General features: G+C 32.5%; 2 protein-coding genes across 8 annotated transcripts in view; one reads left to right on the forward strand and one right to left on the reverse strand.

Moving 5' to 3' along the window:
- LOC139528728 (AP-1 complex subunit beta-1-like) overlaps positions 1–18,216 on the reverse strand; it is a 40,611-nt gene extending 22,395 nt beyond the window's left edge. For 5 of the 7 annotated variants that reach the window (XM_071324865.1, XM_071324867.1, XM_071324868.1 and 2 more), the window contains exons 1-13: positions 18,114–18,201; positions 9,636–9,695; positions 9,074–9,179; positions 8,300–8,435; positions 7,595–7,840; positions 6,600–6,724; positions 5,921–6,056; positions 5,417–5,571; positions 4,794–4,934; positions 4,215–4,380; positions 3,331–3,419; positions 828–930; positions 213–311 (exon numbers count right to left, since the gene is read on the reverse strand). In XM_071324865.1, the coding sequence (XP_071180966.1) occupies positions 213–311; positions 828–930; positions 3,331–3,419; positions 4,215–4,380; positions 4,794–4,934; positions 5,417–5,571; positions 5,921–6,056; positions 6,600–6,724; positions 7,595–7,840; positions 8,300–8,435; positions 9,074–9,179; positions 9,636–9,672 (1,539 nt within the window). In that variant the 5' untranslated portion in view covers positions 9,673–9,695; positions 18,114–18,201. Of the gene's footprint in view, positions 1–212; positions 312–827; positions 931–3,330; positions 3,420–4,214; positions 4,381–4,793; positions 4,935–5,416; positions 5,572–5,920; positions 6,057–6,599; positions 6,725–7,594; positions 7,841–8,299; positions 8,436–9,073; positions 9,180–9,635; positions 9,696–18,113 lie in introns of all 7 variants that reach the window. The other 2 variants (XM_071324869.1, XM_071324870.1) reach the window with 1 other exon arrangement.
- LOC139526707 (uncharacterized) lies at positions 14,568–17,498 on the forward strand. The gene has a single exon (XM_071321869.1). The coding sequence runs from the start codon at positions 14,568–14,570 to the stop codon at positions 17,496–17,498; it is 2,931 nt and encodes a 976-aa protein (XP_071177970.1).
- Positions 18,217–18,440: the final 224 nt, after the last annotated feature.

The following is an 18,440-nucleotide window of genomic DNA, read 5'->3' on the forward strand; positions in this document are numbered from 1 at the left end:
TGTACTGTAAGATATTACTATTATTAGCCTAACTCTGTACTGTAAGAAATTACTAAAGTATAGACTTTACAATACTTAATCTATGTACTGTAAGATATTACTAAAGTATAGACAGTACTTAATCTATTTTCTAAGATCAATAAGATGACTGATGAGAGTTTGTATAATAATACATGTTTCTTAATTTATGTGTTAAGACATTTCCTTTATACCTGTGTAGCTAAGCTGAGAACTTGTTGGACTAATTCCTGTGTGTCTGTTGGCCTCTTTAAAAATAACTTCACTATAGCTGTCAACAACTGCAGTTGTACCTGCAAAAAAAATATTATAGTCTTATGTATGCCTAGATTTGGCTAGAATTTGTTATTTTTGTTTCACTATTTCATGATGATTCAGAATTCAGAAGCTACAAGTAAATGGGACACCGATGAGTGACGATCTTTTTCTAATTTTTTTTTTACCAAAATATTTTTCAAAGCAATTTTTTTATTGACATTAATTTTAATCTCCTATTAAAGCCTGTTGTCCTATTTAAGGTTCTTTCACTTTAGTTTCCTCTTTCCTCAAATCCAAATTTACATATCATTTGATATACATACTCATACTCATACTCAGAAATCAACCTATCAAAATATTGGATTTAGTGGTTCAGCAAAAATTTTGTACTTTGAATACGTACTTAGGAAAGTTTTATGGCCGAGCTATATGGACTGTGTAACCAAAATATTTCTATCCTTGATAATCAGAAGTTTTACTGTTATAAAAATCTTCACAAATTGGAGACAAAACAAGAAGGAAACTATTCAAAATCTACATAATTTTTGTACCTGTGAGTTTTCATCTTGGAATCCTTCTAAGAAGCTTTCTAGTAACTCGTCAGCATTGTCAATTCTTTCAGCATACTCTCCAATAATCCAAATCATAGAGGCTCTGTGATTATAAAACAAAATATCAATGTTTAAATAAAGTGAAGCATTTTCCAGTTAAAGAGGGCTTTATCTGACTTGTTAATTTAACTGAAAACAACCCCAGAAGATAGATTTTAGGGATCATTTAAGGTAGCACTACAGTCTAACAATGATTTTTTGAAGATAATTTTTTATCACATAATTTTGAAATAAGTATAATATTCTAGACAGTTTGTAAAAATCCCAGTCATTATCATATCACAACAGGGAGTAAATTGGTAATGAACTTATGTAAATAAAAGCACATGGTAATTAGTCTAAATATATAGGCATTTGGGAGGGGCTAATATGTCAATCATCTGTTGATACCAGTGTCCAGCTGCTAATCCCTGACCACAAGATACATATTGTAGTCTTATCTCATTTTGCAACAAAAAATATTTATATAACATGGAAGTGAACAAAGAAAAAGAAAAAAACTATAGGGAAAAAATCTACCAAAAATGAAAAAAAAATACTATGGAAAAGAGTGGGAAATTATTTTTAAAAGTCTCTGACTGCCTGTATAAATTTCTACTCTTTGGTCTTCTTCATTTAAATACAGTTTTATGCATTTTTTAATAAATTATTTTTAGTTTATGTGTAATTTATCAGTTCCATTAAATTAAAAAATCATGTGGGGAAGTGTATTTTCAAGAAAACGGTGGTCTTGATCTTTTTATGAACATGTTTTTTGATGCACACTTTTAATGTTCTAGCTAATTTCAGACATAGTTTATTTCTTTTTTTTAAATTCAAATGAAAATCATTTTTTATATTCTGAGAATAATGATGTTAAACATTGATTAAATGCAGCTGGCCAATCATGTTATTCTCTTATCTTAGACTGTCTGGTAAGAGGCGGAGCTTTGTCTATGTTGGTCAAATCTGTGACGTCAAACTCCAGCCAAATGCCAAGTTAGTGTTGGACAGTTCACATATAATGCAAAATTTACAGCATTAGAGCATCAAAGACACAAAGTGTGTGGTTCTATTGATATATTAATGGTATCAGAACACTCCTGGGGTGTTCCCAGTGGAATGTTTGTATTTATATTGACTTTATAGGGTTCTAAGGGGGAAATTCAGTTTTTAGGTCATTTCTCAGAACAATTTTTCATGAGAATTGTAAGGAAAAAATGAAAATAGAAACTTTATGGGTACCCTCTTTGGCTTGACCTTGATATATATGATTAAAGGGTGTATTTTCTACAATACCGTGTCCCAGTTTTTTGGTAATTTGTTTCTAAATGAATTGATAGGTCTCCAAAGATGAAAGGTGAAATGAGGTTTGGCACCCAGCAGTTAAATCAATATATCTTCTTACTGGAGGCATATATCAAAAATCTAAGACACAGTTTTGGAAATTGTATATGGTTGATTAAAGGGATGAAAACAAATGTTTACTACCATTTGACATGAATGTGCCATTTTCATCCAAGTTGGAAGACCACTTTTTTGGCAATTAATGAGCTATATTTTGAAATTAATCAAACCAAAAATAAATTTATATATAGATTACGAAAGAGTTATATTTCAGCTTTAAAATGAGTTAAAGATTTTAAAAATCCATTGAGCAGTTCTGGAGAAAAAAATATTTAAAGACTGTTGATTGGAGTCAGAAATTTCTGACTGTAGTGCTAACTTAAATATCAAAGGTGAACGATCAACCGATTATAAATAAAAAATATATGAACTAAAATTGTCACAAGGACCACATAAATGTTCCATCTTCCATGCCTATCATTAAGTCATAAAATGCTATAAAAATGACAAATCAAAGATACTTTCAAAAAAAGAAATCTCTGAATAAGTTAACTTCCAATTATTTCAAATGTAGTGTACTGTTCGTCTTTCCTTGAGTTGGTTGACCATTATGGAATAACGGTTTCACAAATGATATCAGATATGTTCCTTCATCGTAACTACAATCCCCTTCCCTTTCATGAAAGTGACCTACCGAATTAGACTATTTACTTGATTTGTTATCACGTAAGCAACAAGACGGGTGCCACATGTGGAGCAGGATCTGCTTATCCTTCTGGAGCACCTGAGATCATCCCTAGTTTTTGGTGGGGTTCATGTTGCTTATTCTTTAGTTTTCTATGTTGTGTCATGTGTACTATTGTTTGTCTGTTTGTCTTTTTCATTTTTAGCCATGGCATTGTCAGTTTATTTTCGATATATGAGTTTGACTGTCCTTTGGTTTTTTGTCCCTCTTTCATAATATGCATAAACTATATAATATCAATTTCTGCAATGCACTAGTGAATCTTCTAATTTCTAAATTATCATGAAGTTGACAGTAATACTAGTAATTTTAAAACAGTAATACTAGTAATTAAATCTCATACAATGTATATACTATGGAATTCATATCTACCTTGCTTCTGGCTCATCCAAAGTGTCCAGATTCTCACAGAGTGTTGCAATAATACTCTCATATTTGTTAGGGTACTTTCTGAAGATATCCTGTCAAATAATATAAAGAATAAGTAACTGGTGTTTGGCATGCATTATAATATTTTTTTTTTTTTTTTTTTTTTGAAATTGCTATGAGTATGCCAAAAAAAAAATGTAAAATGTCTTTTATATAATACTAAAGATTTTACAACAACATTTAAATTCTTAGAAAAAATACATTAGATTTCATCAAATCATTTCCAATTCCTTTTTACATTTTAACCCTAGGATTTAAAATGTTGACATGGGATTGTAAGAATTCTATCTATTCTAATTTTTGAATATTTAGTAGAAGATATATTTACATAAACACTAACAGTGTAAACATTGTCACTTGAATGTCAATATCTAACTTATGGATAAGCTTTTAATAAAAGCTATATTATTATATAATTATTGACATTTATGGGGCTAAATATATTTCATGAATTAATTTTACTATGATGATATTATTTCAATTTGTTATGGCAGTTTATTATTTGGATTCTATTTATAAGAGAGCATAATCGGAAAAAATACATTTAATTCGACTTGCTCTCTGCACAATAGATAGCCTTTGCTTCAAATATTCAAGAAGTTTGTAACTGGTTACTGATTAGCAATTTTCCTGACATTATCCAACATAACTGTAATTCTTTACCCTTAATCCAAGTGGGCCTCCTCATATATTTACTAACTTATTGATTGTTTACCTATTTTGAATAAGCATGAAAAATTTGCCACTTGATGTGAAGTAAACTACAATCGATCAATCTTTAACATTTTTTATTTGAAGTGAAACTAATACAAGTACAAGACTATTACCTTAATAACAACAATAGCTTCCTGTACAACATAGTTGACCTTTGTCTGTATAAGGTCAAGTAATGTGCTGACACACTTTTCGGCTGCTGGTTCTACCTTGATGGCACACCGACCAATAGCTCTGACAGACTTCCTGACAAAGTCTACATCAACCTCTGTGGCATATCTATAATAAAAGGAAAACATTACATAACATCAAGATGCACAACATGCTAATTAACATACCCCACTCGTTTTGGTTTATTTATATGTTTCATAGTTTATTGTAATGTCCATTTTTGCTTAATAGTATACATTTTTTAAAGGGATTAGCTGAAGTCTGCCTCCAGATGCAGAATTTTCTCACTGTGTTGAAGACCCATTGGTGGCAGTAATTCAGATATTTTTTTTAATTTAGGCTTAAAATCAATTCATAAGAGTACTATAATACTGACAAAGATAGAGAAGTGCACACTTTCAGAAAATCATTTTCAAGTCAGAATTTTACTACATCAAGAATGTATGACTGTGTTAAATAAACTGTTTAGTACTAAAAATGTGCAAATGTTTATATGAATCAGTTCTATCACACAAACTTACTCTTTCAGTTCCGCCAGAACTTGTGCTATATTAGCTTGGCTTGTCAATCTGATCATTATGTCTAATTTCTCAAGTTTGACATATATAGGATCATTGTACTTCACAAAGAATACTTTCATCTCATTCTTCAGGATGTCTGATCTGAAATAAAAAAAAATAACTGAAACATTAAAGAAGGAAAGGCCACACAGCATCATTAAACTTTATAAAGTGTATCTGATTGTTTAATGTTATGAAGTTTGCCAGAAATATAAGTGCTTGTTTATATTCTTAATCAATTTTTTTTTTGGTCAGTGTTCATATATTTCAATAATTACAATTAATTAAAAAGGAAAATTGCAGTAAGTATCATATATAAAACTCCTAAAAATATCTACATTTCACCCTGAGTTTCATCTGGAAACAGCTGAAAAATTTTGAACCGGGTTAAAACTTTTAGTTAGAATTATGTAGACATAGCAATTTTTTATAACACCAATTTCATTCAGCCAAAAAGAATTACAATTTTGGGCAATTCAAATTTACAATGAAGCATTGTATGATTTTTCAAAACAAATTTTTCAAAGACGATCAATTTTTTTTCCACATTAATCTAATCACCATTAACAACAGTAAATACTCACCTTTTCTGTACAATGAGATTGATATTTCTCAGAGCTACATATTGTATTTCTGCCTCAGCTGACAGAAGAGTAACAAGAGGGGGAGCTAACTTCTTCACAAGTGTCAGAACATATTCTGATGTGGCATCCAACATTTCCATAAATTTCATTATCACCTAAAGAAAACATAAATATGTACAAAATATTAATTTCTTGTTAAATATTTTCATCTTTCTTAAGTTATGTATTACATGTCTGTTGCTTAGTCTTTGGCTTTTTTTGACATTGTTTTTTACAAATGTGTTCTGAATCTCCCCTTTGTAGCTTCTCCTTGTTTTTTTTAAAGACAAATAAATTGTAACCCTGAAAAATACACATTCCTGTTCCTAATGAAAAATTTATAAACAGCATTACACTTTAAACAAATTGACAGTTGTAATGATTTATACCATATGCTTCTGATATATGCTTAAGTCTGTAATTTATGAGTAAATCTATATGTCGGAGGAACATTTATAAACCTACCTTAACAGCTGACAAAACCACAGCAGCATTAGCATGAGCCAGTCGTGGGGTGACTCTCTCACAAATACTCTGTGCCTCTTTATCATCTTTTGGTGTGTAGTTAGATATGGCATCCAGGATAAACACCTGTCCCCATCTGATAAAGAGATTTAGACACAAATTACAGAAAATGTTGGTATAACACAGGAAAATAACATTTGTTTTAATGAAATATTAATCATTTTAATGTTGATTGCTCTTTTGTTGCATTGGGTTGTTGTCTCTTTGACATATTCCCCATTTCCATTCTCAATTTTATTAATGCTCTTTTATATATTATTTTTTTACATGAAATTAATTCATTAGTTCTGTTGGAAGCTATTCATAAACACATTTAATTTTATAAATAAGCCACTTTTGTATGTTTGCCTCAAAGGTTTACAGGTCAATATTTTAAATGAATAAACTTATTTGATTTTTTTTTTTTAATTTCTTAAATTAAAAGCTTCATTCAGAAATTGATGTATTTGATAACGTATCTGTTCATACATTCCTGATAATTATTCTGTGTAGTTATTTACAAACTGGTGTTTTTAATTTTTTTATAATTGGTTTGATTACATGTAAATATATTATAACACCCTGACATGTGTATATAATATTACTTGTTAACCTGTAATAAAATAACTATATAACCTACTCTGTACACTCATTCAATGCTGTTAGTAGTTTATTAATAGTGCTAGCATTCATCTCCAAAACCTGCTGAGCTGTAGGGGATGATTCTAATATCTCAGAGATAGCTGCAACTGCATTGGCAACAACCTGAAAAATATCAGACAATTAATGACCGCATCCTGTTATATAAAAAGTAAAATCACAAAAATACTGAACTTAGAGGAAAGTCAATTCGGAAAAGTCAATAATCACATGGCAAAATCAAATAACAAAACGCATCAAAAACAAATGGACAAGAACTGTAATTTTCCTGACTTGGTACAGGCATTTTCAAATGTAGAAAATGGTGGATTAAACCTGGTTTTATAGCGCTAACCCTATATCATAAAACTATCAATTTGTCATAGATCAGTCATTCTTAATGTTGTTACTTCGTATTATAAAATATTCTTGAAATAATTTAGGAATCTACTTGTACTTCAAACTAAACTTCTCAACACATTCTGATTGAATAAAAAATACTTGAATGCAGTTCTGAAATATAAGAGCTTATGTCTTTGAATTGATGTCCTTTACTTTCATCCCTTAATAGTTTTCAGCATGATTTGTATGGTGGTGTCATTTTTTTGTACATGTAAAGATACTGTCACAGGGTAGATATAGATAAGACACTATCTTAAATATATATATAAATAGTATTAAAATGAACAATGCATGATCTGCAGCATATAAATATAGATTAAATTTAGTGATCTCAACGATATTAATTTTGTCGCTAGAGCCAGTACGGCGAAAGTGATTACAACAATCGAGTTGAGATGACAAATGATAATCTTTTTATCGCTATTTTACCTATGACGACTTGTTATTTTTCATTGACAATGGCATGTGCTCTCTTAGTTTTTAGCAATATTTTTTTCATTTCACTCTACTGTGCTGAGAATGGAAATTATCAGTCAGTTAGATCAAAGGAAAATTTCATAAAATAGCAATAAAATATAATGAAGTTTTTCCTACCATTGGATTAGAATCTGACAGCATGTCACGTAACAGATCCAAGAATCCTTGGTCCTCCACCAGCTGTGCGTTGATATCATATAATTTGGCAACACAAACGGCAGCTGTCTTCCTTACATAGGGATCCTCGTCTTTCAGACAGTTCCTTAGAGGTTGACACAGGTAATCTATAATCTTATCTACTCTGATGCAACCCATTGTTCTCACGGCCAGAGCTCGGATCAATGGATTGGAATCTTCACAGTCCTAGAAAAACAATCAAACAATTCCTTTTATAATCATAAAAGTAGATATTTTCCAAGTTAAATTTGTATCTTTTGTGACAAAGGTTTTTCATACATTTTAATACACTGGTTGTACTTCTACAATGTTATAATGTCAATGAATGCGGTTTTATGTAGATAAAATGTTTCAATCCAATTTTACACATATATTCATTTTCCATTTAAACAGAAGCCTTTTCAAACCATTTATGGAATGACCCTAGGTTTGAAAACAAAGGTGAAGCAAAACCTTTCACTATTTTACACAGGTTAACAGAAATTTGAAGTGAGTTGTTCAACTTCTTTTCTATGTTGAAACCTATAAGCACAATATAATTATAAATCACCAATGTTACAGTGAATGTGTGATCATTCTTTCAATTCAAGACTATCGACAAAAAATGACAAAACCTAGAATGTTCTGTAAAAATGATAAATTTACCTTGACAAATGTATTGACAGCTAGGATTGCCATGTCTGGTTGACTTTTGGCATAATTCATCAGATATAAATATACCAACTTCTTTAATTCTAGATTGTCTGTTTGTATGCAGTTTACAACATCAGGGAACAATGCACTGAAAATGATAAAAAAATAAAAATTTCTGAGAGAAGTTTTTAACACACACATATTTATAACATACATTGTACATGAAAAGAAGTTATAACGTTGGAAACAAATTCCATGACAACCTTTTCAAATACTGAAATATAACCAATACATTTAAAGCAATTCTATGGCTGTTCTTCTGTTTGAAATTTGCTGAAAGGATACGACCCAAAAAAGAATTTGCTATATTTTCATCAGAATGTAAACAGGACAATAAGAAATATCACTATCTCTTAAGGTTGAAATATGTTATCCACTTTCTACAAGAAGAGATAGTTGATATATCACACTGAACAAGCATAAAAGGTGTGATATGAATTAGTGATACTGCAAATGAGTTAATTTGTTGGGCCTTTTCTGCAATATGATATATATACGTTTCTGACTTGTGAATTTGTTATTTGTTAAATTGTATAAAATGTAGGTAAATGCTGATCACTAACAAAGATCAAGACCCGTTAATGATCCTTTCTGGTAATAGTAATACATGTTCTCTTTCAGATATATGCTATGGATATTAAAATCATATTATATTTAACAATTCATCAGTTCTTGTCATTAACTTCAATGTCATTATTTTAATACACATTTAAAATTGCTACAGACCTAACATCTTTACCAACTGTCATGCTGGCTATTACTTTCTTTACTGCTTCCTTTTTCTTTTCTCTTTTCTCACTCTGTAACTCTGACTTCAGTTCAAATATCTCTCCTGGAATTATACAGTTTATGATTGAGGGATGACTCAATTTTGAATTTTGCTTATTTTCCTCCTAACGTTTTTACATATTTATACATGTTTATTTTTGTCCTTTAAGTGTTTGGGTTTGAGCTTCCCAATAAAAATAAATCCATGAATACAGAAAAGCACACCTCATACAAAAAATTTATAAAGTTTTTTTTTCTCTTTTCATTTGATAAAATAGTGGTAACTTAATATTACCAGATAAATAAAATAGACATGTGTATTTATACTACTAGTAAAACCAGATCAATAAAATAGACATGTGTATTTCATTTAAATATCTCTTCTCTGTCTTTTCTCTAATTCTCATACCTGACTTTAAGGTTTGAATATGTCTTCTTAGTTTAATATTAATTCAAAAAGTATATTAATGTGTTAAGACAACCTGACTTCTAACATGTTTAATTAGTAGAACATAATTACCCTTTTTGGTGGTGGTGAAATACTTGGAGTCTGTCATCTTGAATGGTCTTTTTAATCAACCTGCAATTCAAAACACAAATACTGAATTAATCAAAAATCATTTCAGCTTGATGCATTTGCCCAGAAACATCTACCTGTATTGCTTCTTTTTTCTGGATTTGTTTTTCTCAGGGTATTGAATAAACAAGAGGCTGTCACAACGACAGCAAACCGGATTTATTAACATTTGCTTGTGTTTTGGCAATATCACAAGAACCATAACTGATGAACAGTGAAAGTGAAAATCGTCAATATCAAATTTGACCTCGATTTTGTCATCAGTATCAACATATTAAAATTTGAAAAGCTAAGGTTGAATGGTTCATGAGTAAATGCAACAACATGAATGGAAACGTAATTTTTTGATCTTTCAAGAACCATAACTCCTAAACAGTAAAAGTCAAAATCGAAATTATTAAACTGACCTCCATTTTGTCATCAGTAACTACATATTAAAATTTGAAAAGCTTTGGTTGAATGGTTCATGAGTAAATGCACGGACACGACTGGAAACGCAATTTTTCAATCTTTCAAGAACCATAACACCTGAACGGTAAAAGTCAAAACCATCATTATTGAACTTGACCTTCATTTAGTTGTCAGTAACAACATATTAAAATTTTAAAAGCTTTGGTTGAACGGTTCATGAGTTAATGCATGGACAACATTTGATTGCCGCCCGCCCGCCCGCCCGCCATACCTGTCAACTGACCTGGATTCTGCGGGTGTGACCCGAGATTTTCACAATTCTGAGGGATCACCCGGATCACCCGCCGGGTCATTGAAATAACCCGGAAATTCCGAAAATGACCCGATTTCACCCGTATTTCCTAGCCTTGAGATTGATTTTACATAAGTAATATTCCTTTGAAATACCGGCAAATTCGTAATTCTTCCATGAACATGCAGTTCATCTAGCTATGTAAACTGTCAAATTAAGTGACCCATTAAGTGCATGGCTTCACTTGACAGCTTTGGTGTCAAACACACTGTTGATTAACACCAATTACCTTAGCTTTAGTCGTAAATAAATTGCCCTGTTGTTTTACAAAGATATTTCAACTAAGAGTTACTTCCCCTTATTTGTCACCATTCAAAATTATTCCTTATATTTACGTTTTATGGGTGAAAAATATTAAATCATAATAATATAAAATTCAAATACATATTGGAAAATAACTTTTCATTATTGTTATACCTTTATACAATTATTTTTTACATTTATACTTCCTTTAACTGTATTACTATATTTTATCATAGTCTAATTTCCTTGTCAATGGAGAGATGAATGTTCATACATGTAATACCTCTACAGGTATGTTTAAAGGCTACATAGCCAGTAGTCTCATTTTCAAACAACATTTGAAAAAAAATTTAAGATGATGACAAAAAGTAAAGGACATAAGACTGTGGTACACAAGTTTATAAAAATCTTTAAAAGTGTAATGAAATAATAATAAATAAGATTTTAAATGACTTAACCAAGTGAACATGCATTGATGTTTTGGTATCTTTGATATACATTATAAGAAAATGTACCATAAATACTGAAATTCAGCTCGAAAAAGTTCGTACGCGTTATGACCTGAGATTTGATTCTTCAATGCAGGTCATGACCTGCATTTTCATCGTCACAGGTTGACAGGTATGCCGCCCGCCCGTCTGCCGTACATCCCCAAATCAATAACCGACATTTTTGTCACAAAAATCCGGTTAAATATATATAGGAAGGAGTATCAAATGCTTTCTGCAAATTTTGTTGTTTCCAATTAAAAAAAAATATTGGCATTTAAATTGGAATTCACTTGTATTTACTCTAAGCTTAATCAAACTTCATGTCAGGCGTAACTAAGGAGTGACAGTGATCTGGAAGGATTTTTTCTCTATGGGACCAGGGCCCCCTAAAAATAAACTCAATGGGCCATTTTTCGAATTAAAGGGCCATGTTGTCAAATGAGTTGGTCATTTGTTTACAATAAAAAAAAGAAAAAAAAAGTGTATATTTCAGCAAAGAGATTATAAGTGGTTACTGTTATGATTCTAATTGATATCATGGATATTGTTCCTGTGCTTTTATAATTTCACTTCCAGTGTTCTAGCTAGAATTCAAAAGGGGCAGGGCACTTTTATATGATAGGAGAAGGCACTGCTCATTTCTTTTGTCTACGTCCCTGCGTGTATCACAAGTTCACATATTTTTTTACTGTATATATTGTTAATAAAGATGCATAAGTTGTTGTTTTGTTTATTTATTCTATAAAATTTGCATAAGAAAAGTCATTCATACTACATGTTCATACAACATGGCAATACACATTCATAATATTAACCAAAAAAGGCAAAATAAACTTACTTTTCTCCCCCACCCCCTCTCCTTCCAAAAAAAAGAACATAAACTAAACATCTCATAGTTTATCATACATGTTCATGACAGAGTAGTTGTATTTTAAAATTTTCATCTAGAGCTTGGCCTCAAAACCTTTTTTCATATATCAGGAATATATTATTTAGTATAGCTTCATCATGTTGATTTGTGATGAGAGTTTAACTACACACTTCCATTTTTGTAAGTTGATAGCTTGTCACCAATCAAACAAATATATAAACATATTTCTTTCTTAGGAATGGATGATATGGATTGCCAAAAGTATGATTATCAAAAATAAATTGCAATATATTTTTTTTGTATGTTCATAGACAGTTAATAGCCTTAAGGTATCATTCTTATATAATTTTGTATTCAATTGGTTATTTTTTCCTAAATTTAATGCTAGATAATATTTTAGGAGCACAAATTTGTATTAAGCTTTTTCAGGGGAAGTAACTCCAAAATTATTTTCCAACATGTTTACGTCTGCTTGTCGCTCACAAGTTGAGATGGGCATCATTTCTGTGAAGGCATATTTTTATTTTTTTATTACTTCAATTCAATTCTAAATTCATGAAAGTCTTCATTCATACACTCTTCCATTGTGACTTGGAGATCGAAAATGCCCACACATTTCATCAAATTTATGACAAAAAGGTACATTGTCTTAATTAAATTACCTAGTAATTAACACCTTTGAAGTCTTATCCACAATAATTGATTGTAATGACATGATTAACCTCCTTACCAGAGGGCAATCACCAGGTGTCATATATATGTAATTTAACTTCTGATAAGAAATCGATGAAACAAAAGGCAATTTTACCAAAACGGCACAAGTTTTTTTTTTTTGAAAACGGCGTCAGGGCAGAAGGGCGCGGCTAAGGGCACACAGGGCGCAGCTTAGGGCACCCAGGGCGCGGCGCCCTTCTATTTTGGGCTAACGAGACCACTGAATTCCAATGCATAACTTCTTCCAAACAGGGCAAATCATTTATGATAACCTTTATTTACAATGTTAAAACTGGTACTGTTGCCATGTTCATGTTCACGTTTATACTTTACATTAAATTTGGGTCTTCGTCAATTGCCATACTATATTTGAGACGTTCCGTATTAAAGGACGTTTGCACTTCTTATATCATTATTACTTCTTTTCATGGACAAGAATAACAGTAGAGAGTAATGTTAATCAACAATTCGCTGAAGGCATGTTTACAAAATATTCAAACGAGTATTCAAATGAGCCAAAGACCAAAAAATTCAAATTTCACAAATTTAAAGTTGTTTAAAAAAAATTATATCATGAATGATGGTTAATTACATTTTTTGGGTATCAAATACAGTCTTCACGACGAGTGGCAGCCCAGGCAGCCCAGGCTGGTAAAATTGCTCTCGGGCCTGTAAAAATCAGACCTACAGGCCAACAGAATCTAACTAAAAAATTTCAAAAATTGAGCTGCGGGCCTGTAGATTTAGCAGTTCAGCGTGAAGACTGCAAATATACTGCATGCTGCTGTTATTACCATAGAAAACGCCTGAGACGTCTCAAAAATATATAGGCAGTGCTTGTATCATTGTCGGGAACACTACACTGTTTTGAACATACACATGGCGACACGAAACACAATCTGAAATCCATTTTATGATCATGTGATGATATCTAAACTTTTCAAAACAGTGTGCAAAATAATGGCGCCATGTGGGTGCTTACATTTGTCATTCTATGCACCTTTTTTGGTTGAAAAACGCAATTGGCGCACGTCCTTCCCAATCACTGGGTGAATAAATAAAGAGTAATGTAAGTTGGAGCTGTGAGATGTACATCTTTTCAGAAAAAGGGAGAAGGTTTGGATCCATTAAAACGTTTAATCCCGCTGCAAATGTTTGCACCTGTCCTAAGTCAGGAATCTGATGTACAGTAGTTGTCGTTTGTTTATGTAATATATACGTGTTTCTCGTTTCTCGTTTTGTTTATATAGATTAGACCGTTGGTTTTCCCGTTTGAATGGTTTTACACTAGTAATTTTGGGGCCCTTTATAGCTTGTTGTTCGGTGTGAGCTAAGGCTCCGTGTTGAAGGCCGTACTTTAACCTATAATGGTTTACTTTTTAAATTGTTATTTGTATGGAGAGTTGTCTCATTGGCACTCACACCACATCTTCCTATATCTATCTGTACATTGTACCAATAATATGGGGACGAAGTCCCCTATTACCATGATAACAGTAGAAAATTCAATAAAAAAAAAAAAAAAAAAAAAAATCCAGAAAATTTCCCTAATTTTTCATTGTACTAATGAACTCAAAATTGTTTAAAATTTTTTTTGTCGCATTTTTGAATTTCTGGATCTGCGCAGAATTGACCATATTTACCAGTCATTTGCTGACATCATAAATGCAACACAAAAAGAAATGATCCCATATAAAGAAATTAAACCAAGAAAACACCAAAAGCCATGCTGGTGGAGTAGCTCAGTAACATCTGCCAAAAAACACCTAAATCACTGCCAGAAACAATACAGAATGAGGAACATTCCACAAAACAAACAAAGACTCATCATTGCAGAATACAACTTTGACAAGGCAAAGGAAGATGCACAAGAAGAATGGAGTAATAACCTCGTAAACCAACTAAATCAGGCTAAAAACTCAAAAGACTTCTGGAACACGTACAAAAAGATGTCCAGGAAAACAGAAGATAACTCAGTACTCCCATTAATTGTTGAAAATAAAGATCCAATATTTGACAACAAAAGTAAAGTTGAACTTCTACAAAAAATTTTCTTTGGAGGTAGCCACCTAAAGGATGAGTCATTTGATAAAGAATTTTATGATAGTATCAACAAAGAATACAAAGAACTAAATAACATGTATCAGGCAACAAATGAAACAGATCAACATAGAGAAGGCTTTGATAGAGAAATAGACAAAGACGAGGTAGAAGCAGCTATATACCGCCTTCGCACGGGGACTGCCCCAGGACCAGATCAGCAGTTTGCTGAATTCTATAAGCATGCAGGTGACAAATTTACAGAAGCCTTAGTAACAATGATGAACATCATATGGCAAAAAGGGGAATTACCAACAGAATGGAAAATGGCAGATGTAAAATTTCTAAGAAAACCAGGAAAAACCAGCTATTACTCATCCTCTTCTTACAGACCAATCAGCCTAACTTGCATTATATGCAAACTAATGGAGAGAGTCATCCTAGAACGCATTGTGGCATATATTGAGGGTCACAGATTGATTGATTTAACTCAAGAAGGGTTCAGAAAGAATCACTCAACCACCAATGCTCTACTTCGGTTAGTCCAAACAATAGCTGATGGTTACAATGAGGATGAATCAACTCTTGCATGGCTAGTGGACCTTGAAAAGGCATATGACTCAATATGGCGTGAGGGGTTAATGATCAAGCTGCATAAACTTGGGATAAAGGGAAAAACCTGGTTATGGATAAACAGCTTTCTCACAAATCGAACAGCCAGATGTATGCTGAATAACTTCTTTGGAGAACAATTTGATACCAAAATCGGCTTGCCACAAGGGTCAGTACTATCACCCACCTTGTTTAACATATTCATAGCTGATATAATGGATAACACAAAAGGAGAAAATTGCAAGTTTGCAGATGATGGCACTCTATGGCATAAGGGGAAAGACATAAAGGAAATGAAAGAAAGAACTTCAGAGGATGTCAAAACTATTTTAAAATGGACAGAAAAATGGAGAATTAATGTAAACCTGGAAAAGTGTGAAGTATGCCTATTCTCAAAAGGCAACACAGATGCAGAGCAGAAAACATTAAAAGTCAACTCCTTCTCCTATAGATATAGTCCAACACCGAAGCTACTTGGAGTAACTCTAGACGAGAAGCTTAAATTTGACACCCACATCAATCTGATGCAGAAGAGGGCAAATAATGCAATATATGTAATTAGAGATATTAAGGGCATGGGAGGAATATCAAGATCAAAACTACTCCAAATATACAACAGCATGGTTAGATCTATCATGGAGTATGCATGCCCAGTCTGGCAAATAACATCTGCAGAGAATATGAAGAAATTAGAAGCTGTACAAAGAAAAGGCTTGTCAATATGCCTAGGACTACCAGGAACATCAGGTAGAGAGGCAATGGAAGTTGAAGCCAATATACAACCCATAGACCTCAGAATAGAGGAAATATCAGTACGTGAACTGGCAAAAATACAATCAAAGAACATAGCAGAACCAATTAAACAACAACTAGAACAGTATTTAACAAACAACGCAACCTATGAACAACAGGATTCTCCATTTGGTAAAGCTATAAACCAATCCATAGACATGTTCAAAGCCACGAAAGTTGACATCAAACTTATAGAACCAGAATTCACATACAAAGCTGGTGTAGATGTCATGCTAAGGAGATCACCAAGTTATTGGAGTCGTCTAGGTAGCTCAAAGAACAGAACAGCCGAACAAACTGTTGAAAGTAAACAGGTTGTAAAGGACCTATTAGGAGACAGCACAGACTCAACAGTAGTGGCATTCACTGATGGTTCATGTCAAGGTAACCCGGGACCATGTGGGGCAGGAGCAGTAGTATATTCTGGAAATAGCCAAGGCATAAGTCTAAAGAGGCCAGTAGCTAATAGAGGATCGATACTTCTTGCTGAACTAGTAGCCATACTAATGGTCCTGGAGCACTGTATAACGACTATAAAGGACCAGTTTTCTGAGCTTAAAATACTGTCAGATAGCCAGACTGCTGTAGGCATCTTGACTCTGAACTGGAAATCTTCTAACTACATCGACACAATTACTGATATCAAAGAATGCATGGGAACGTTCTTAAGACACGGCATACTAACAACCCTATCTTGGATCCCAGGCCATGCTAATATAGCCGGGAACGAGATAGCGGACCAGTTGGCAAAAGACGCTGCAAAAGAGGCCTCATCACTAAATGATCAGTATAATGTCATAACCATGTCAGATGTAAGATGTGCAGTCAAGATGTCTACAAAACTCAAATGGCAAAGCAGATGGACAATTAGTGAAACTGGAAGACAGCTTTTCAACCTAATTCCTATCGTTGGTAAGGACGCACAACTAGACAAGCCTAACAACCAAATAGGAAGAATATTGTCAGAAATAAGAACGGGCTACAGCAGACTTAACAAATACAGAAACCAAATCGGTCAATCCCTCACGCCATATTGTGAATGCGGAGAAGAAGAAACATCAGAACACTTCCTGCTATACTGCCCAAGATACCAACAAGAAAGAGAGGACATGCGAAGACAAATGGAACTACTTAACATCGATCCAACAAATATACAGTCAATACTAGCACCACCAAAAAGAGAAACCTACGAAGCAACATCGCAAATTGTAGGGGAATATATTACAAAATCAGGGAGATTCCAAGAACTTGCAATCCCTGATTCCCGATCCTGCGCCTAACAAGTATACCAAAGTACCGCGAGATATTACCTCGAGCAACGGTGTACCATAAGAGGAGGAAGATAGCACACAGAGAACAGTAGTGTCAATTATTGACCTTAGGATCAGGATCAGGAACGTTACCTGATGACAGCGTTTCTTTGTTTACATTGAATATGACGTCATAAATTAAATAACATCACACTTAAAATCCCTAACTACAGAACCAAAATCGGAAACGTTACGGTATTTCTGTTTCTCTTTTTAACATGTTTGATTTAAAAAAAATAACCATACAGACTTCGTCCCCATTCACAGGTAATGCCTGCCTCATATTACGAATTATTAGACACTATAAATGTTTAATTCAAAAAGAACACAGAGGTATTGAATCATAATAAGTAATATCTGTATCCATATTTCTCTCATTTTTACGATTTCTAATGGATTTGGCCTTTGCCGGCTTTGGGGGTGTGTCATGGTCTATTCCCAATGTATTTAATTCATTTTTTTCAATTCCACTATCACTTTGTAATGAAATTGGTGTTCACATATTAAAGTTTAACAAATATCTCATCAAACAATGATATATTTATGGATCTTAAGTGAAATTATAACATATTTTGAGCATTTTACCTGCCAAATATATTTATGTTGATGACAAGCCGGAAGTGACAGTGGAAGACTGAGAGCAGCAAGATAACATGAGATTGTTCTTTAAGAGCACTTTATGAAATACGACTAATTAATTGGAAAGATTTTAAAATACAACGCACTCAAACGTTATAAATGAAAACATAATATATTGAATTTTAAAGAATAATATCAACGAAAAATACAAAACATATGTACACAAATTTTTAAAGTTAATTTTTAGGTATGTTTTTTTTTCATGTGAGCATTTTGACCTTTTGGATCATTTTTAATTAAGTTCATTGTTGTGCGTTGTTGTTATTGATTTTA

Source organism: Mytilus edulis, chromosome 6 (assembly GCF_963676685.1).
Source record: "Mytilus edulis chromosome 6, xbMytEdul2.2, whole genome shotgun sequence".
In the NCBI taxonomy this organism is placed as follows: Eukaryota; Metazoa; Mollusca; class Bivalvia; order Mytilida; family Mytilidae; genus Mytilus; species Mytilus edulis.